This window comes from Cherax quadricarinatus, chromosome 5 (assembly GCF_038502225.1).
Source record: "Cherax quadricarinatus isolate ZL_2023a chromosome 5, ASM3850222v1, whole genome shotgun sequence".
Classification (NCBI taxonomy): domain Eukaryota; kingdom Metazoa; phylum Arthropoda; class Malacostraca; order Decapoda; family Parastacidae; genus Cherax; species Cherax quadricarinatus.
In genome coordinates, this window is record NC_091296.1 from 64,838,426 (window position 1) to 64,861,501 (window position 23,076).

At 40.9% G+C, this 23,076-nt stretch overlaps 1 protein-coding gene across 2 annotated transcripts in view; it reads right to left on the reverse strand.

Annotated features, from left to right (window-relative positions):
• Window positions 1-764: 764 nt before the first annotated feature.
• Window positions 765-23,076, reverse strand: part of LOC128684740 (NADPH oxidase 5) — a 218,861-nt gene continuing 196,549 nt past the window's right edge. For both annotated transcript variants that reach the window (XM_070103338.1, XM_070103328.1), the window contains 4 exons: window positions 20,647-20,771; window positions 11,551-11,635; window positions 7,009-7,215; window positions 765-5,500 (listed from right to left, as the gene is read on the reverse strand). In XM_070103338.1, the coding sequence (XP_069959439.1) occupies window positions 5,369-5,500; window positions 7,009-7,215; window positions 11,551-11,635; window positions 20,647-20,771 (549 nt within the window). In that variant the 3' untranslated portion in view covers window positions 765-5,368. The remainder of the gene's footprint in view (window positions 5,501-7,008; window positions 7,216-11,550; window positions 11,636-20,646; window positions 20,772-23,076) is intronic.

Sequence of the window (23,076 nt, forward strand, 5' to 3'; positions counted from 1 at the left end):
ATACGTACACTTACCTAATTGGTCGAGCTGGGAGCAGTTTGATATTTGAGGTTCCACTGTACTTCATTAATATTGCCTTTGTTTATACCCATCAACCCACAAACAAGTGCACATACACTCAAGTATATAGGCAGGCCTTGCTTTACAGTGCTTCACTAATGCAGTGGGTTTCAATTATATCCATTTTTCATTTATTCAGACTTCCTAAGTTAAGCAATGCATGTAACTGTATATGCATTTTTTAGGCCTAGCTCTATTGCTCACTTAAGAGTGTAAACATGTTATAAGGCTTTTAAATACATTTGAAAGTGAAACAAGGCTATGTTTCACTTTACAGTGATTTTTGCTTTAGAGCAGTAGCCAGGAATCTAACCTGCTGTATAAGCAGAGCCTTCCTGTATGCATAACAAAATAACACCAATTTCCATAGTCATAAAAAACATGTAAACATCAGTTTTCAGTCTGTGTTCAGTATTGCTCTCCCATACCAGTGTCCAGCAGTAGTTGGCCATGAAACTGTCAGGTGTCCCTGATATATCTAATCCATGATGTCTATGTCTTGGTGAAATCTTTTCTGTTTCATAGAATCTGTAAGTGTTGGAACAAAACTTAGCTCAGATTTGAATTCAGCATCCCCCAAATTAGTTGGAAACAATGTTAAACACTACATGAAATCTTTGGTGGCCAATGTTATTACATTTATGGAGAGTGGTAAACCCATACAAGTCATAATTAAAATAGAACAAAAATAAATGAAACATTAATTTAAAATGTTATTCATCATTTATTATACACCACTCATTGCACTTACAGGGGAAAACGATAAATAAAATTAGCAACAACACTGAAGAGACAATGCAAAATTTTGAAATAACTTACAAAATGTTTTTATGTAATAAATAGAGGCAATGTGTTGGAATACACAGCATCCCATAACCTTTACTGAGGAGCAGTAGTGCACAAGGGAATAAATAACCCCTTCCCCTGCTTAAATGTACAAACAGCATGTATACACACACACATACACTAACTGAGGAAAAGAGCATTGGGCAAAAATTACAATATAAATATTATCTTAATAGCTTATTACATATGGTACGGGTATTTCAAGAAGATGGACCCAACCAACATGGCCTCATCATTAAATGTCGCCGTAACACATGCCAGACAGTCATATGAGGGATTGCAAGTCCATTCTCTGTGCCAGCCACAGTCGTGTGATCCCTCATACGACTGTCTAATGTGTGTTAAGGTGACATTTAATCATGAGGCCATGCCGGTGGGTCCATCATTTTGAAGCACCCTGTATTTTCAATATGTATAGTTACAAGACGTCTAATAAGAAAATACATTACATACATTCATATGAAAGAAATGATCTGTGGAAAAATTACTAAGGACCACATTTGTAATAAAAATAAATAATGCATGTGATTATTGTGCATGCAAACAAGGAAAGGTAAAGTATCAAACATTCCATTAATGCAACAGTAATACATGTATAAATGTAGCACACAGTAAGTGTCTAACCTGAGTTGTAAAGCCATTTAAATATTACCTATGCCCAGTTACCCCCTTGATGACAGGGCCTTTACACTGTAGGGGATTACAATTTTTGCCTTCTGGGCGAGCTGCGACTCCCTCAGGATACACCTACCATCCGACTTATTACCTGCTCGACATACGACCACTCTACTTACGACCATGTTTTGTGTGCTAAATTTCTGGGAAATAAACAACCTTACAGTATAAAATACAGTACTAACAGCATAAAAAGTAAAGTGAAAAATGAAATGCCAAAATAAAACAATAAAATAAAATCTTTACAAAAAATGTGATGATATTCAGTAGTAAGGTTCGACTTGCATCCATAAATTCGGATGGTAGGTGTATTTGCTGTGCACTGCAACCCATAAATTCCTAGTTTCCTCCTGCCTGGAAGTTGAGCAGACACGTAGTCTACAATCTGCAGGTAGTCAACATGCTTCTTTGGTAGGAGGATAGAGGTAAAATGGGAGGTTCAGCATTTGCCCTGTGAATCAGTTGGCTGGTCTAGCAATTGGCTTTCCAAGCAAGCACCTATGAATGGGCACCACTTTGATCCTGTGGCTGCCACTTAGCTCACTGATGATACTTGCTATTGCAGTGTCTAATGATGACAATTTCCTGATGGTGCTGGGTATACAGCTGTTTTTAACGCCAGAAACATCACTAGTATTTCCACAACAGAGTGATATACAATTTTAATTGCTATCACCCACACTGTGACCATGTTCGCTTTGTCATTTTAATTCATTTCAGACTCTCAAAGTGCATTACCAGTTATCTAGAAATTTTACTCTCCTCATTGTCTTTTGTATATAGCTTTGGTATGTCACATTTTTAGCGAGCATACAGAAGTTGTATTCTGCTGGGTCTGTGGACATGCTGATGTTCAGAGCAATGAACATGCAGGGCACTTTAAACAAAACAGAAAACTCAGCTGCTTGGTCAGGCATTCAAGACCAAATTTCCCACAGGGTTATTGCTCACTCAGACTGTTTTTTAGTGCTTTCTAGTCACCATCCCTTCAAAGAAGGTTCCTTGATGCTGGTGAGGGGCTCTTGATCTAGGGAATTGGATCTGCTCCAGTTCCCTGAATACCTTCCACATCCCCCCCACAGGTGCTGTATAATCCTATGGGTTTAGCACTTCCCCTTGATTATTCTAGCCACCTTCACAACTGCTGACAACAATTTTGGTCTGCAACAAATTGTTTTTTATCAAACCGCAATTAGAATTTTGGCCATTGCCTTTCCACTGTTATCAGGTCTGGGAGACCCCCTATACTCTTACCTATGTATGGGACACATGACTCATGGATACCACATGGAGAAACAACCAGCACCACTGTGAGGTCTGGAAAGTCAGTGTCCATCCAACATTTATTAACAGAATGTCCTAACTATTAGTGCACACAGTACCCACTTCTGACAACCTAAACTGCTTCAGCACTTGCTGATGACCTTGCTGAAAGTCTCGCCTTTGACGAGACACTCAGTAACTAACTGAAACTAACCTATTGCACCAACTTTAATTTCAATTTTGTTTGCACTCTTTCCCTACCCCTACTAATCCCTAACTTGCATACCCTTGCCTATTGCTCATTTTTAACCTTGGCAAATGTCTACTTTCACACATCCCTCCCAGCAGGTTAAACAATTTAATTCTAATAAGATGCCAAGTTATAAGGAAAACAAATGGTTAGTGATAAATAAGTTATACTGTGTAACATTCACTGTAGTTTATAATTTTTTTTTTATCAACCAAAAACAATCAGATGCCTTTTTATTCCCTGTTCACTAATTTGCCCCATTTGTATTGTATCACAGGAAATAGCTTATTAATAATTTATGTACCACTGTGATCTAACTGCTACTGCTAATTAAAAAAATGGCTCATAGCAAATGTAATAAAAGAATCCTTACTGCTGTCTAGTTACAATTAGTGCATTTCCAAAAGGAAATTGTGCAATCACATCTACAAGCATTAATTTACAAAATACACAAGTAGACGAGTCATTTGTTAGACCTATTTTATTTGTGCAGTAGTCCAGCAATGTGATTATTGAAATGATAATTGTAAAGGAGCACTTAAAGTGAAAACTATGGCAGTTCAACTTAACCTAACCTCTTCATGATAAAATGATATGCAAATTGTATAACTGTGCGTATTTCCTAAGAAGCAAACGGGATTTGAGCATACACTGGTTACACCTTTAAAATTTATAAATAATTGAAGTATTCTGCACCTAATTTATTAAACCCTATCTCAGCCTTATACCTTTGAGGATTTCTAAGTTTTTCTACTCAGAGTCCAGCCATGGGCCAGGCTAGCCTGGTGCTTTCATGGTCAACCAGGCTGTTACTGCTGGTGGTCCACTGACCACATATTCATCACAGCCTGGCTGATCTAAGTTATTCATAATACTGCATAATCCATGTATGGTTGATCTCTTGACTAACTACAATAAGACTATATATATACTACAAATTATTTATGAAGTGTCATCTCGCCATGCTCTCTTAGCAGAGGCAAATGTCAAGAGAAAATTTAATTGGCAGAGAAACATCAGATTTTACTCAGGGGTGGGGGGTTGTGCTGCATAGTTATTATGTCATGCATTTGTTGCATATTTAGGAACTACAGTAAATAAATTATAGACAAATGTGGAACTAGTAAAGAAAATTAAGAAAAATTTGCAGTAACATGCAAATTTTGTAATTATGGTAGTGCATTAGGACCGTTATCTTAACTACTCTGAAATGATCAAAAACCTTCTTAAAATGATTTTATTTGATGAGCTACTGGAGCTCAACACATCAGGCAAATGTTTATAATTAAAAGCACATCTCCCATAAAATGTGTTTGACAAAGAGGATACTGTACTTAATACGTACAACCTCAGTTTTCGTATGCCCTAGTTGGGGAAAATTCTTCATAAAATGTATTTGTTGTTAATATTTTTGGATATCTGGAAAGGAACCAATTAATCTGTTCCAGACACCCAAAAATATAAACAAACATTACACTTTATTTAGAGAATTTTCGAAAACCGAGGTTCCACTGTATAGTATCCCTAGATTAGCTCCTTTGCCACTACAAATTTATAAACAATAAAATCCCTAAGTCACCATCACACATATATCCATTAAATTACTAAGATACTAAAAGCAAGGGACAGATACAAATGACATAGGGACATACTGTTGGCTTGATATGACCAGAACACACATCTTGGAATGTGCAGTAACTATCAAGAGCTTAATTAAATTACAGATAATTATGTAATTAGAGTAATAATATAACTAGAGATGACTTAGTTCACTGCAGTCCATGTAATTAGTGTGTCAGTAAACGATGAGCGTTTTACACAGCAATAAACATCACAGCTTGTAGCTATCCTTCAATGGATAAAATACATAAAACAACTTTAAAAATTTAAAAAAAATTAATATAAAAACACTGGTTTTCAGTTTTTTCACACATATCAGGAGATCAAATAAAGGTACCGGAGAGGATTCACTACACAGTTCTACTGTAATCATTGATTTGAACCCATTCTATTGGGGGGGGGACTTCATTTGTCACTTGTCAAGTGGGTCTCTTATATAGCACATAGAAATATGCCCTTGCACTATAGTATTATCTTGCAACTAGCATACCACACGGTAAATGATTAATAACACTAGTTTCCTCATACCACAGTAGAGTCACCTGAGCGTCCGGTCATCACTGTCTTGCTGCGAGGGTTATCACTAGGAAAGCAACTGTCATACAGCTTCAATCTTATTTACTGCACTGCATCCTAAAAGAGCATACGTTAGTTTCAAAACATCTCGCGCTTAAATTCAAACTTGTACTTAATGCACTTTTCTCTAAGAAGTCCCACTAGGGAGGGTGGACCACAGTAGAATACACAAACCTTTCCCACCCGTGATTCTCGAATCCCACCAAATACCTGTAAAGAAAATAAATCCATGAACAACTTTCTGTTTGCCTCTCATTTCAATAATGATCAATTTTTTTTTTTTTGACCAAAAAAAAAAAAAAAAAAAGAGGTCCCAAAAAATAAATTAACTGTTCAAAGGAAAACACTATTTAAAAGGATGCTTTAAAATTATTAGTTACCGTTACAAAATTAATTATATAAATACAGTAATTATTAACTAAATTTACACAGTTTGAGGAAGTGCTAAAATACAACTAAACTTTTGGCAAATATTTTTATTCTATTTTTAATTATCCCCTCAAGGAAGGTTCCTTGATGTTGGTGAGGGGCTCTTGATTTAGGGAATTGGATCTGTGCTCCAGTTCCCCAAATTAAGCCTGAATGCCTTCCACATCCCTCCCCCCCAGGCGCTGTATAATCCTCCGGGTTTAGCGCTTCCCCTTGATTGTAATAATAATAATAATAATAATATTTTTAATTATAGTGGAACCTCTACTATTCACAACTACGTACACTAAATATAAACTATCTTCACATCTGTATGGTGGGAAACTAGCTGTATTAGACAGGTAAAAGTGACAGTAGTTGCAATTATCATAAGAACATAAGAAAGAATGAACACTGCAGAAGACCTACTGGCCCATGCAAGGCAAGTCCAAGTCTCCTACCAGCTTAAGCCAATGCCCCAACCCAGTCAGGTCAGGTCACATTCACTTAAGGAAGGAACATGGCAACTGACCTAGTAGCACAAGCTAATCAAGTCCAACTCACACCCACCCACACACACTCGTGTATTTATCTAACCTATTTTTAAAACTACACAACGTTTCAGCCTCTAACTGTACTCGGGAGTTTGTTCCACTCATCCATAACTCTATTACCAAACCAGTGCTTTCCTATATCCTTCCTGAATCTGAATTTTTCCAACTTAAAACCACTGCTGCGAGTCCTGTCTAGTTAGATATTTTCAGCACTTTATTTACATCCCCTTTATTTATTCCTGTCTTCCATTTATACACCTCAATCATATTCCCCCTAATTCTACGCTTTTCTAGAGTGCAGATTCAGGGCCCTCAGTCTATCCTCATAGGGAAGATTTCTGATACATGGGATCAACTTTGTCATCCTCCTTTGTACGTTTTCCAGTTTATTCCTGCCATAACTTCAGTACTCTAGTATGTGGCAATAATAGTAATTAAGAAACTATGCCACCTCCAGTGATGTGGCCAACCAGTTGATAAAGAAAGTCCTTCATGGAAACAAAGGACTCATTAAGGCCTCAACTAGGTCATGGAGGTGCACCTTATAATCCAGATGTGCAATGCAACAGTATAAATATTTATGTAAAAAGTTTATTCGTCATTTCAGTTATTACTGACAATTCTACACTAAATGGGTGTTGAGTGAAGATCAACCATTAACCAAGAAAGAACACTGGCAGACAGTAGATGCTTAACTACAATAATGAGAATAAAATCTAAGAATCCTTCAACTAAAAAACTTAGTAAATGCAGTACCTTATCCCAATCTGGTCTTCCAGCCCTGATGGAAGATGCTAATGGCAGTGTGGGACTGAGAGGCGCTACACCTGTCTTATAAAGGTGGAGACTGAGAAAGGTTTCCATGGCTGCCCCAATAACGCGTTGCTCACTTTCAAGATCTGCTAGGACTTCCAGGAACCACTCGAAACTCCCAATGTCACGGTTCACCCACACAAAATCCACCTGTGGTTCAAAGATGGAAAGAAAAGTCAAATTCAAGTGAAGAATCAGGTTCAGGCATATACATGCCCTGTGCATCAGGACATGTGTGCATGCACATGCCTTGTGCATCAGAATGCATTTAGGGTGTGTGTGCATGCACAGACTTGTGAATCAGGGTATTTGTATATTTAGGGTAGGAATACATGTGCACACGCACGCACATGCACAAACACGCACACACACATGCGCACACACGTGCACACGTGCGCACACACATGGACACACACACACATGCGTGCACGCACGCACACATCTCCCCGTGGGTCCTTAGAGAGGGAGCAGATATGTTGTGCGTGCCACTTACCACAATCTTCAACACGTCCCTGGAAACTGGGCAACTACCTGAGGTATGGAAGACGGCAAATGTAGTTCCCATTTTTAAAAAAGGAGACAGAAAAGAGGCACTAAACTATAGACCTGTGTCATTGACGTGTATAGTATGCAAAATTATGGAGAAGATTATCAGGAGGAGAGTGGTGGAGCACATGGAACAGAACAAGAGTATAAATGCCAACCAGCACGGATTCACGGAAGGCAAATCCTGTGTCACAAACCTTCTGGAGTTTTATGATAAAATAACAGAAGTAAGACATGAGAGAGAGGGGTGGGTTGATTGCATCTTCTTGGACTGCAAGAAGGCCTTTGACACAGTTCCTCACAAGAGATTAGTGCAGAAGCTAGAGCATCAGGCGCATATAACAGGAAGGGCACTGCAATGGATCAGAGAATACCTGACAGGGAGGCAACAACGAGTCATGGTACGTAATGATGTATCACAGTGGGCACCTGTGACAAGCGGGGTCCCACAGGGGTCGGTCCTAGGACCAGTGCTATTTTTGGTATATGTGAACAACATGACGGAAGGGTTAGACTCAGAAGTGTCCCTGTTTGCAGATGATGTGAAGTTAATGAGGAGAATTAAATCTGATGAGGACCAGGCAGGACTTCAAAGAGACCTGGACAGACTGGACACCTGGTCCAGCAAATGGCTTCTCGAATTTAATCCTGCCAAATGCAAAGTCATGAAGATAGGGGAAGGGCACAGAAGACCACAGACAGAGTATAGGCTAGGTGGCCAAAGACTGCAAACCTCACTCAAGGAGAAAGATCTTGGGGTGAGTATAACACCGAGCATGTCTCCGGAAGCACACATCAATCAGATAACTGCTGCAGCATATGGGCGCCTGGCAAACCTGAGAACAGCATTCCGATACCTTAATAGGGAATCATTCAAGACACTGTACACCGTGTATGTCAGGCCCATACTGGAGTATGCAGCACCTGTTTGGAACCCGCACTTGATAAAGCACGTCAAGAAACTAGAGAAAGTACAAAGGTTTGCCACAAGGTTAGTTCCAGAGCTAAGGGGAATGTCCTATGAAGAAAGATTAAGGGAAATCGGCCTGACGACACTGGAGGACAGGAGGGTCAGGGGAGACATGATAACGACATATAAAATACTGCGTGGAATAGACAAGGTGGACAAAGACAGGATGTTCCAGGGAGGGGACACAGAAACAAGAGGCCACAATTGGAAGTTGAAGACACAAATGAGTCAGAGAGATTGTAGGAAGTATTTCTTCAGTCATAGAGTTGTAAGGCAGTGGAATAGCCTAGAAAATGACGTAGTGGAGGCAGGAACCATACACAGTTTTAAGACGAGGTTTGATAAAGCTCATGGAGCGGGGAGAGAGAGGGCCCAGTAGCAACCGGTGAAGAGGTGGGGCCAGGAGCTAAGACTCGACCCCTGCAACCACAAATAGGTGAGTACAAATAGGTGAGTACACACACATGCACACACACACACACACACACACACACACACGTACACAGTGTCGGCCTGATGACATTGGAGGACAGGAGAGTTAGGGGAGACATGATAACGACATACAAAATACTGCGTGAAACAGACAAGGTGGACAGAGACAGGCTGTTCTAGAGAGGGGACACAGAAACAAGGGGTCGCAATTGGAAGCTGAAGACTCAGACGAGTCCAAGGGATGTTAGGAAGTATTTCTTCACTCAGAGTAGTCAGGAAGTGGAATAGTCTAGCAAGTGAGGGAGTGGAGGCAAGAACCATGCATAGCTTTAAGATGAGGTATGATAAAGCTCATGGAGCAGGGAGAGAGCCTAATAGTGCTCAACGATGAGGCAGGGCCAGGAGCTGAATCTCAACCCCTGCAACCACAATTAGGAGAGTACAATTAGGCGAGTATACACATACGCACTCCCAGTACATTTCGATATGCATATTTAAGGTAGGTGTGTATACACGTACATGATATGTATAGGCTCATTCAGGCATATACGTATGTACTACCAAATGATACAACACTTCATAAAATTAACTTAACATGGTTCGGTTTGCAGGAGGGGAAAAAATTCGGAGCGTTGCCCGTGGGATATTTAGTGTAGGCTGGTTCCACAGCTTTAAGTTATATAATACAGTGGACCCCCGCTTTACGATCAGCTCCCAATGCGACCAATTATGTAAGTGTATTTATGTAAGTGCATTTGTACGTGTATGTTTGGGGGTCTGAAATGGACTAATCTATTTCACAATAGTCCTTATGGGAACAAATTCGTTCAGTACTGGCACCTGAACACATTTCTGGAATGAAATAATATCGTAAACCGGGGTCCACTGTATTAAGTTTTCTGGTGAAAGCGCTTCAGCTGATCATACAGCAGCAAGTAATTTCCCTGCTGAATTGCTGGAAAATATTTCCGAGGGTGGCTATGAGCCACATCAAGTGTTTAATGCTGACAAGATGTGTGTTTTTTGAAAGAAAATGCCAACACGAACTTATATCAGTCAGCATGAAAGAAAAGTGCACTGGGCTTCATGGCAGCAAAGAATCGCTTCACCTTGCTCCTTTGCAGTAATGCATTAGGTGATTTCAATTGTAAGCCCATGGTTATTTACCACTAAGAATCTTAGTGCTTTAAAAGGTGAAGATAAAAACACCTTACCAGTAATTTGGAGGTCAAATCAGTCAGCATGGATGACGAGAGGAAATATTTATTGACTGGTTTAAGCATCACTTTATTCCTGAAGTCAAGCTTTACCTGCACAGCAAGAGCCTTGCATTCAAGGCTCTCTTCATTCTTGATAATTCCCGTACTCATCCACAAGCTTTGCTGGATGTGACCCCACATGTAAAAGTTGAATTTTTACCTCCAAATACAACATCTGTAATACAACCACTGGATTGGGGAGTTAAGTCATTCAAGTGTAACTGTACAAAAGAAAGTTATGAAAAACTAGTTGCATCAATGGACTCTTGACTCGAACCTGGCAGTACCAAGTTCCTGGAATAAATTTAACATTGCAGATGCCATCAGTTATGCTAGAAGTGCCCCAAGCAACATTAAATGCAGGCTGGGAAAAGTTATGGCCTTCTGTAGTTAATTTTCACTGTTTTTCCCTTGCTTGAGAGTCGGGTTCAGGAAATTTTTCAGCTGGCAAGGAGGTTACCAGGTGATGGTTTTGAAGATATGAATGAAGATGATGTGAATGAGCTCTTAGTAGATGACGATGATGAAGACAGGAGTCCATAGGAAATGATGGCAGAGATCAATGCACAGATACAAGGAAGCCACATAACAGAAGATGAAGAACCTGAAGAAAAATAGTTAGCATTGCAGCAGTTACATGAGCAGTTCCATATTATTGGTAAAGTTGCAGACTTTTTCACTGAAGAGGACCCTGACAAATCTAGAAGCAGTGCTTTGAAATGGGGTCTAGACCAGCTGACGATGCCTTACCGTCAGCTGTATAATGTATTGCAGGGTAAAAGAGTCCAGAGATCCATTACAGAATTTATGCACACTCCAATACAACCATCAACTTTAGTACCAGAACCTCTACCATCCAATTCAGCCACCAACCAACAACCATACACCTCGGCCCAGCAGGGCCAAACCATGCATCTCCACTCTCTTCACAATCATTCACAAATGCCAGCACCTACAATTAAAGGTAAGAAATACTATCATTTCTCTTCCATTTGTAGTCTTAAGCAATAAAAACATAATATATCACAACAATGAACTACAATTACATATTCAGTTTTATTTTTGTAAGATCTGTTGGTCTAAAAAAAAGTTGTTTGGTTTTTATTGGGGGGTGCTCCCAAGAATGTAACACTATTTTTCCCAAAAGTTCTTCACTTTATCTAACGTGGTTTTACCTAACACGACATTTTCAGGAACGTAACTACCGTGTAATATAACGGTCTACTGTACATAAATGACTGCCAGGTCATGGGAAATTTAAGAATTTGGGGGACTTACTTTCCTGAGTTTCCTTAGAGTGGAGGGGAGTGCGAGGCAGCTCGGGACTTGACAATATGGGCAGGGAGCCTTGGCTGCCCGATATCTGTAAGAGAGATCACTTTTGTCACACACAGATGATGGATCTTAATTGTAATTATAATAATAATGATAATTTTATTTTATTATGATACATGTTTGTACAAAGGAGTGTAACAGTTGGGTGAACATACCAAAAGCCCCTTTATATGCAGAGCATTTTGGGCAAACTTAAGACTAACATAAAATTAATAATGCAATAACGTTTTTTTTTTTTTTAATAAGTCGGCTGTCTCCCACTGAGGCAGGGTGACCCAAAAAGAAAGAAAATCCCCAAAAAGAAAATACTTTCATCATCATTCAACACTTTCACCTCACTCACACATAATCACTGTTTTTGGAGAGGTGCCAAGAATACAACAGCTTAGAAGCATATACATATAAAGATACACAACATATCCCTCCAAACTTCCAATATCCCGAACCCCTCCTTTAAAGTGCAGGCATTGTACTTCTCATTTCCAGGACTCAAGTCCGGCTATGTAAAAATAACCGGTTTCCCTGAATCGCTTCACTAAATATTACCCTGCTCACACTCCAACAGCTCGTCAGGTCCCAAATACCATTCGTCTCCATTCACTCCTATCAAACACGCTCACGCACGCTTGCTGGAAGTCCAAGCCCCTCGCCTACAAAACCTCCTTAACCCCCTCCTTCCAACCTTTTCAAGGATGACCCCTACCCAGTCTTCCTTCCCCTACAGATTTATACACTCTCCATGTCACTTTGATCCATTCTCTCTAAATGACCAAACCACCTCAACAACCCCTCTTCAGCCCTCTGACTAATACTTTTATTAACTCCACACCTTCTCCTAATTTCCACACTCTGAATTTTCTGCATAATATTTACACCACACATTGCCCTTAGACAGCACATCTCTACTGCTTCCAACCGCCTCCTCGCTGCTGCATTTACAACCCAAGCTTCACACCCATATAAGTGTGTTAGTACTATAATTTCATATATTCCCTTCTTTCCTCCATAGATAACGTTTTTTGTCTCCACATATACCTTAAAGCACCACTCGCCTTTTTTCCTCATCAATTCTATGATTAACCTCATCCTTCATAAATCCATCCGCCGACATGTCAACTCCCAAATATCTGAAAACATTCACTTCTTCCATACTCCTCCTCCCCAATTTGATATCCAATTTTTCTTTATCTAAATCATTTGATACCCTCATCACCTTACTCTTTTCTATGTTCACTTTCAACTTTCTACCTTTACACACACTCCCAAACTTGTCCACTAACCTTTGCAATTTTTCTTTTGAATCTCCCATAAGCACAGTATCATCAGCAAAAAGTAACCGTGTCAATTCCCATTTTGTATTTGATTCCCCATAATTTAATCCAAACCCTCTCCCGAACACCCTAGCATTTACTTCTTTTACAACAGTGTTGTCATTTGGCGAGTTACAATGAATACCAGAAAATTGAATACATTCTATTAGTTCACTCAATATGGCTTTAATAAGTTAGGTAGAGAAGAATTGCAGTTTTGATATAGTATATAAAAAATGCAGTAGGTATTACAACTTAGCACAATTTAAAACAATGAAGTTGAAACAATTTTAAGTTTGAAGTAAATGATCAAATAGTTGAGCAATCATAACTTATTTAGGAGTTTTTCGAGTAATTGGTAGGTGTTAAGTATAAGTGTTTGTCTGGTTAATTTTGGGTGATGAGGCAATTTCTAAGTAGGGCCTTAAACTGATTTTCAGGCAGGGACCCTTAAGTGTGTTCCAGCAATGAATTCCAGATCTTTGGGCCCTTTATATGCATAGCATTTTTGCATAGGAAGAGATGGACACGAGGGATGTTGAACAGTGATTTGTGCGTTGTGTTATGCCTGTGTGTTATGCCTGTGGCATGCAAAGAGTACGTAACCTTTATTCGGCGCATGGACACACCCTCATTTACAGGCTATCTCCCCCAACCAGCGAACCAGGTTGCTAAGAGTTGATGATGGGGCCCCATCGTTCAACTAGTGACCAGGTTCTAGCCAATAAGAAGGTGGGATTGACAATCGCAGAGGTTATGTGGATACCGCTCTCCTGTCTGCCCTTGTCATTCCCACTCTAGAGCTGGTTGAAGCACGGTCTGCTATCTTGTGGCTTCTATTTCTGCCTTGCTTACCGTGGAGTGCACTATATTTATCACTGTACATAGTGTACATATTGCTGTTATAATTGGTGAAGGATAATATAAGTCTAAACTTTTTCTACTGTGTTTATTTGCTCCCATTACACCTGGGATAACAGGCCATTTGAAATCCTAGGTTGTAATATGGGTAGCCTGTCCGAGAGCTGGACTTAGAGAAACGGTTGAGCTTAGGGTGAAGCTTGTAGCAGGAACATTGTGTAGCTTGCTGTTTCGCTTCGCTTTACAAATTTTGCGTGTCAGTTGCTTATGATCAGCCTTGCTATTGTGTGATCGTTCAGCAGCTCGCTACTAGCTTGTTCAGTGTGCTCGCTTCGCTACGGTCAGTCTTGTGTGCAGTCGGCTTTGCTTGTATGCGTATTCTGCAATCGTACTGTGCATAGCTAAGCGTGTTCTGCAAATTAACGTGTTACGTTGGGGTATTCGTACTGTGCATAGCGAATAACTTATGCCACCTAGACGAGTCAGACGCCTGGTGTCGGCATATACTTTGCATAACCTACCTAAATTGTCCCTACAGCGTTGTTGGCAAATTGCTCGTTCCATTGGCATTCCCTATAAACGCACTCTCACAGCTGCGCAACTGCGTTCACTTATTGCTGACATACTTATTGAAGAAGAGATGGCACATCAAACTCCTCCCTTTACGGGAGCTAGGGAAAAAACTACTATGTTCTCGCAGGAGGAAGATGATACACCTACGGAGCAAAATGGTCAGTATAGTGCAGCTGGGTTGTCTCAGGGTGAATCAGCGTCGTTGGCACTTCAGCTGGCAAAAATCAATCTTGAGCAAACTAGGGAACAGAGAGCATTCGCAAGGGAAGAATTTGATAGGGAAAGAGAAAGGAGGCAGTTTTCGCATTCTGTAAACGATTTCAGTTTACAAAAAGCAGTACAGCTTGTTCCCCGCTTCAATGAGGCCGAACCAGAGCAATTTTTCGAAAGCTTCGAAAATCAGGCTCGAGCCTTGAGGTGGCCGGAACAGCACTGGGCAGCGTTGGTTCATACAGCATTATTGGGTAAGGCACAGGAATTTACGTCGGTATTAACTGACGCTGAATTCTCTGATTATCAAGTAGTGAAGACCACAGTGTTGGGAGCATATACATGTATCCCAGCTAAATATCGTAAGACCTTCAAATTGAACAGGCGGCAGCTTGGTCAATCCCTGGTGGACTTTGTGAGACAGCAAACCAAAGCTTTTACCAGCTGGTATAAAGCGAGTGGTGTCTCTAACTTTGAGGAGCTGGTGCAGCTTATTCTGATTGATAACCTGCTGGAGTCTGTGGGACCAGAGGTTCGTGTCTTTCTGCAGGATCGTGACTTAACCACTGCATTGGAGGCGGCCAGGTTGGCTGATACCTTCGAAACGAACCGCTCCTTGTCCGAGCGGTCCCGTCTCTCTTTTCAACAGTCTGGCGTGAGCAGAGATCGACAACATTGGAGAATGAAGTGCCAGCCGGAGGGAGAGCGTCTACGACATCCAACCAAGTCACCTGGTGAGCCACGCTTCTCAACATATGGTCCCCCTGCGGAGAGGCAAACTACTTATGGAGCATCTCGACAACAATATCCAGAGAGGCACCAGCCAGAACGACACCACTTGCAACGTCATCAGGGAGTAAAGGGCAAGCCTGTCGTCTGCTTCAGGTGTAATAAAGTAGGTCATATCAGTTCCAACTGCCCCCAAAAACCTCAACCCATCGGGAAAATCTCTAATATCCCTAGTAACATGTCCCCTAGAGAAGTAGAAAAAGGTATGGCCCCTTGTTATTGCGAAAGTCTTATTTCCCTTCAGGAAAACTCAGAACCAACTAAAGTAAATACCTTTAGAGATACTGGAGCATATTGCTCACTTGTCAGAGAAGGAATATTACCCCTTTCAGAGAATACTTCCTTGAATTCATCAGTTTTATTGGAAGCCTATGGAGGAACTATATATTCTGTTCCTTTGCATAAAATTTATGTACAGTGCAAATATTACACTGGGTACTTGACTGTAGGTATCTCAAAAGGATTTCCCATGAAAAATGCCATGTTATTACTGGGTAATAACATTACTACTGTTACTTCGTGTCCTGAACCTATAATGATTAATGCTTCTCCAGTGTTGGCCATAACTCGGGCAACATCCCAAGGGCTGTCTGGGGAGAATGTTGACCTATCCTTGGACGACTCCGATCTCGGAATAGCCACGTTGTTTTATGAGACACACCGGCCGGAGTCTCGTAAATCAAGTGAACAGACCCCGATCAAGCCTTCCTATTCCCAGGTTGCAGGATTGCCAGATGTCTCTGTTTCCATGCCCGAGGGACTGTCCTTCCGGGAGGAACAACGTAAGGACCCTTCGTTAAAATTCGCTTTTGAGGCAGCCATGGGTAAATCCTCTTTGGGTCATCCAGTCAAGTATGAAGTTAAAAATGATTATTTGGTATGCACTGAGACTGGTAAGGAGACAGAGGGCCGGCAATTATACGACAGGTTAGTGGTTCCAACCAAGTATAGACCTCAGATATTAAATATAGCTCATAATACGTCATCAGGAGGTCACTTAGGAATTACAAAAACCTTGTATAGAATCACAAAAGAATTTTATTGGCCAACATTAAAGAAAGATGTGAAGAATCATATTAGGTGTTGCCGAGAATGTCAGCAAGTTGGAAAACCTGGACATTCTATTAAACCTGCACCTCTCCAACCCATACCTGCTGATGGAGAACCTTTTGCAGATTTAATTATAGATTGTGTAGGTCCACTACCTAAGTCAAAGTCTGGAAATCAGTATTTATTTACAATTATGGATAAAGTAACCAGATATCCTGAAGCGATCCCAATGCGTAGTATCAATACTAAAGCTATTCTCAAAGCTTTAACAAAATTCATTTCTTGTTTTGGCATTCCTAAAACTATACAAAGTGATCAAGGTACTAACTTCACTGCCAAAGCATTTAGGGAAGTATTAACTAGGTTAGGGATAATTCACAACTTATCCACTGCCTATCACCCTCAGTCCCAAGGCGCCTTGGAAAGATTCCACCAAACATTAAAAACAATGATGAGAAGTTTTTGCATGCACTTTCCGACAGATTGGGATGAATCTCTACCATTGTTGCTGTTCTCAGTACGAGAGACGGTGCAAGAGTCTACAGGGTATAGTCCGTTTGAGCTGATCTTTGGGCACAATGTACGAGGTCCTCTTCGGGTGCTCAAAGAAGGATGGATGGGAGAAGACGTAAGCTCAGCACTCTACAACCCGTCTTCAAGGTTGCAGGTGGCACGTGAGTTAGCCACGGCTAAGCTAAAGACAGCTCAAAGTAAGATGAAACAGAGGTATGACAGAAGTGCACAATTCCGCTCCTTCCATCCAGGAGACAAGGTGTTGGTGCAGGAACCTATACCTGGCCACACCTTGAAAGCTAGATTTACGGGACCTATGCAGATAGTAAGTAGATTATCTGATTTAAATTATGTGGTAGCTCCCATTGATAAGACCTCAAAAACAAAAACTTACCACATAAATCAAATCAAGGCCTTTCATACACCAGATAAAGTCCCAGTAATGACTCTGTCCTCTACCTCTGAGGACGACTCTGACTCTTTGCACTCTATCTCTGAAATTAATACTAAACTTTCAAATTCTGTCCTCCTCAAGGATCCTAGCCCGTTAATGGATGGATTATCTGAAATACAAGCAACCAATTTAACTGAGCTTCTACAGTCATATCCTAATATTTTTTCGGATGTGCCGAAAAAATGTACGTTAGGTTACCATGATGTAGATGTGGGAAAATCTAAACCAATTAAACTCTCCCCCTACAGAGCTAATCCTGAAAAGCAAAGGTTACTTCAGCAGGAAGTAGACTTCTTGTTAGAACATGGTTTAGTGGAGGAGTCGTCTAGTCCATGGGCTTCACCATGCATCCTAGTAAAAAAGGCTGATGGAGGGTTTCGTATGTGCACAGACTACCGTAAAGTGAACGAGGTCACAATTACAGATGCTTACCCTCTTCCTCGTCTGGATGACGTAATTGACTTTGTGGGTAAGGCTACTTTTGTGTCCAAATTAGATCTCCTTAAAGGTTACTATCAGGTACCTTTGACAGATAAGGCGAAGGAAATCTCTGCCTTCGTGATTCCAGGAGGTCATTATCAGTATACAGTTACCCCCTTCGGAATGAAAAATTCCCCCTCTTCATTCCAGAAACTCGTCCATCAGGCTATTAAAGGACTTGAAGGCACGGCAGCATACCTAGATGATATTGTTGTGGTGTCTGATACTTGGGATCAACACCTACTTAGACTTAAAGCTCTGTTTGAGACCTTTAAGAATTCCCAATTAACAGTTAATTTGTCTAAATCTTCCTTTGGCCAGGCCACTGTCACTTTTCTAGGCCATGAAGTAGGTAGTGGTAAAGTTGCACCTAAACTTGCTAAAGTTCTTTCGATTAAAGAATATCCAGTTCCTCATGATAGGAAATCTCTTCAACGTTTCCTAGGCATGATAGGATTTTACAGAAGATTCTGTAAGAATTTCTCAGATATTGTAGCCCCTCTTACCTCTCTTACCAGTCATAAAGTTCCCTTTAATTGGACGTCAGATTGTAACACTGCTTTTAATAAAGCAAAAAGATTATTGTGCTCTGCACCCATTCTCTTGTCTCCAGACTTCTCCAAACCTTTTTCATTACAGGTTGATGCTTGTGAGTCTGGGGTTGGGGCGGTACTATTACAAATCGGGAACAAGGAGCTGCAGCCAATCGCATACTTTTCAGCCAAGTTCCAGCCACATCAGAGAGCTTACTCTACCATTGAAAAAGAAGCCCTCGCGCTGGTAATGGCTTTGGAGCATTTCGATGTTTATGTGGGCCAAACATCGCAGGTGGTCACAGTCTACAGTGATCACAACCCGTTAGTCTATCTCCAAGCCATGAAGAATCACAACACAAGGCTTATGCGTTGGACTCTCAGGCTGCAGCCCTACAATATTTTTATTAAATATATTGCCGGCAAAGAAAATGTGTTGGCAGACTCTTTGTCAAGAGTCTAGTTTAATATTTTATTTAGGTTAGGATGTATTTGTGGTAACCCCCCTTTCAAGCTCTTTTTTTTATCCCCTGATGTGGGGTTTTTTTTTAGTGAGGGGATACGGGCTACCGTCCGCTTGTATCTTGGACCTATGTTGGCTTATCTGACTGCTGTCTCACTCTGAGTTTAGGGTTTGGCTTTCAGGCACTAGGAAAGCTGAGCTCTATCTAAGAGTTGGATGGTGGAGAGGATAGGCGGTCCCATTATTTTGTGCCATGGCGGCACGGTTACCACTGGGAGGTGGCAGCCTAATCCTGAGCCTTCTCGGGGGTGGGGGTGTGGCATGCAAAGAGTACGTAACCTTTATTCGGCGCATGGACACACCCTCATTTACAGGCTATCTCCCCCAACCAGCGAACCAGGTTGCTAAGAGTTGATGATGGGGCCCCATCGTTCAACTAGTGACCAGGTTCTAGCCAATAAGAAGGTGGGATTGACAATCGCAGAGGTTATGTGGATACCGCTCTCCTGTCTGCCCTTGTCATTCCCACTCTAGAGCTGGTTGAAGCACGGTCTGCTATCTTGTGGCTTCTATTTCTGCCTTGCTTACCGTGGAGTGCACTATATTTATCACTGTACATAGTGTACATATTGCTGTTATAATTGGTGAAGGATAATATAAGTCTAAACTTTTTCTACTGTGTTTATTTGCTCCCATTACACCTGGGATAACAGGCCATTTGAAATCCTAGGTTGTAATAAAGAGATGGACACGAGGGATGTTGAACAGTGATTTGTGCGTTGTGTTATGCCTGTGTGTTCTGTTGTAGTTATCAAGGAGTTTGAGAGGAGGGTAAATATCCGAGTATTACGTTCTGTGTGTGTAGTGGGCACAATAACAAGTGTGGACGTTTTGTATATTAAGCAAATTAAGGCTGTTAAAAAGCTGTGGAGTGTGTTGTCTAGTGCAGGAGTTGGTAATCAATCACACAGCAGCTTTTTGTTGGGTTATTAAAGGTTTAAGGTGATTTGCTATGGTTGAGCCCCATGCACAAATACCATAGGTGAGGCAAGGGTAAATGAGAGAATGATAAATATCAAGAGCTGTTTGGGGTACTTTGTACCATATCTTTGAAAAGATGCCTACTGTTTTGGAGACTTTCTTGCATATTTGCTGTATGTGGGGTCTGGAATTTGAGATTGCAATCAAGGTGAAGACCTAGAAATTTGCCCTCTGTGTCTTGAAATGGGTGAACAATTTATCAATATGTTTAGCTGTACATCTAAAGCTGTTTCCAAATACGTAACATGAATTAGGTTTTGTCTATATTGAGAGCAAGTTTATTAGTAGTTGTCCAAGTAGATATTTTTAGTAGTTTGTCATTTACAGTATCTGTTAGTATACTAGTTGGGTTTGGGTGAGAGAAGACCTAAGTAGTGTCTTCTGCAAATAAAACGGGTTTAAGGAGTTTAGATATGTTTGGGAGGTCACTGATGTAAATGAGAGAGAAGTGGGCCAAGGACACTACCCTGTGGGATTCCAACAAGAACAGGTTGTGTAGTGGAGTTAATGCCATTTGTGTATACATACTGGTTTCTATTGCTAATAGGTAATCAAGAGTGTCCTCTACCCTGTAATGCTTTAGGTGCAATAGGTCATGGTCAACTGTATCATATGCTTTTGCTTGGAGTTGAAATGTAAAATACTTAAGGAACAATTTCATTGAAACAAGACATAGGCAAAAAATAAAAATCTCCAAAATATGTAGAGCAACAATAAACTTTTTGTAGGACAACAGAATTAAGAATACTGCAGAGTACTCACCTCATCATAACACTTTGAAGGATGGAAGCAAAGGGTGTTACTCCAATCCCAGCACCCACCAAGACCGCATGGGTTACTGAGAATATTCTTGTGGAAGGTGTGCCATATGGGCCATCTACATGTACCTTCAGTTATGGAAAAAAAAATGAACAGGGAGAATAAGCAATAATGACTATTTTTCAACCCTCTTATACAGTCTGCTAATATACCTGTATACATATAACAATACTAAGACTAGCAGGGGATCAAACCACTGATATCTTTGAGCCTGCCAGATCCAAATCTTGTATAATTCTGACTTTAAAAACGTTTACCTGGAGAGAATTCCAGGGGTCAACGCCCCCACGGCCCAGTCTGTGACCAGGCCTCATGGTGGATCAGGGCCTGATCAACCAGGCTGTTACTGCTGGCTGCACGCAATCCAACGTACAAACCACAGCCCAGCTGGTCAGGTACTGACTTTGAGTGCTTGTCCAGTGCCTGCTTGAAGACAGCCAGGGGTCTATTGGTAATCCCCCTTATGTATGCTGGGAGGCAGTTGAACAGTCTTGGACCCCTGACACTTATTGTGTTGTCTCTTAATGTGCTAGTGACACCCCTGCTTTTCATTGGGGGGGATGTTGCATCGTCTGACGAGTCTTTTGCTTTCGTAGGGAGTGATTTTCGTGTGCAAATTTGGTACTAGTTCCTCTAGGATTTTCCAGGTGTATATAATCTTGCATCTTTCCCGCCTGCATTCCAGGGAGTACAGGTTCAGGAACTTCAAGCACTCCCAGTAATTGAGGTGTTTTATCTCAGTTATGCATGCCGTGAAGGTTCTCTGTACATTTTCTAGGTCAGCAATTTCACCTGCCTTGAAAGGTGCTGTTAGTGTGCAGCAATATTCCAGCCTAGATAGAACAAGCGACCTGAAGAGTGTCATCATGGGCTTGGCATCCCTAGTTTTGAAGGTTCTCATTATCCATCCTGTCATTTTTTTTAGCAGATGCGATTGATACAATGTTATTGTCCTTGAAGGCGAGATTCTCGGATGTGATCACTCCCAGGTCTTTGACATTAATTTTTCACTCTGTTGTATGGTTGGAATTTGTTTTATACTCTGAAGTTTTAATTTCCTCACGTTACCATATTGGAGTAATTGAAATTTCTCATCTTTGAATTTCATATTGTTTTCTGCAGCCCAATGAAAGATTTGGTTGATGTCTGCCTGGAGCCTTGCAGTGTCTGCAATGGAAGACACTGTCATGCAGATTCAGGTGTCATCTGCAAAGGAAGACACGGTGCTGTGGCTTACATCTCTGTCTACGTCAGATATGAGGATGAGGAACAAGATGGGAGCAAGTACTGTGCCTTGCAGAACAGAGCTTTTCACCGTAGCCGCCTCAGACTTTACTCTGTTGACTACTTCTCGTTGTGTTCTGTTTGTCAGGAAATTATAGATCCATCTACCAACTTTTCCTGTTATTCCTTTAGCACGCATTTTGTGCGCTATTATGCCATGGTCACACTTGTCGAAGGCTTTTGCAAAGTCTGTGTATATTACATCTGCATTCTTTTTGTCTTCTAGTGCATCTAGGACTTTGTCGTAGTGATCCAGTAGTTGGGACAGACAGGAGCGACCTGCTCTAAACCCATGCTGCCCTGGGTTGTGTAATTGATGGGTATCTAGATGGGTGGCAATCTTGCTTCTTAGGATGTTAGCGCTATCGGTCTGTAGTTCTTTGCTATTGCTTTACTGCCCCCTTTGTGGAGTGGGGCTATGTCTGTTGTTTTTAGTAACTGTGGGGCGACCCCAGTGTCCATGCTCCCTCTCCATAGGATGTTAAAAGCATGCGATAGGAGCTTCTTGCAGTTCTTGATGAACATGGAGTTCCACAAGTCTGGCCCTGGGGCAGAGTGCATGGGCATATCATTTATCGCCTGTTCGAAGTCATTTGGCATCAGGATAACGTCAGATAGGCTTGTGTTTACCAAATTCTGTGGCTCTCTCAAATTCATTTAGATCTCCTGCTCTCAGTCTCGTTAGCGGCTTGCTAAAAACTCATTTCCTTGCTGTCATCTGTGTAGGACTCATCTTGTTTAACCATTAAACTGTCCAAATGTAGATCTACGTTTTTTTCAACATTTGAAAGTATGTAAAAAAGTATATCTTTTCTTTTATTACATTTGAAAACGTGTAAAAATAACTTTGATAGTTTTTTTTTTTTTTGTTATATTTGAAAATAAGTAAAAAAAAAAAAGGAAAGCTACTTTTGCAGCACTACGCATGTGAACATAGATCTGCTTGGACAGTTTAAGGGGAAATGAGGGGCCCAATACTGAATGTTGTTCTCGACTTTGATTTGGCATAAGAAAAGAAATACTTTGAGTTTCTTTCGATTTCATTTATGGCTTTACGTTCTTCCCGCGATTCCTGACTCTTATATGATT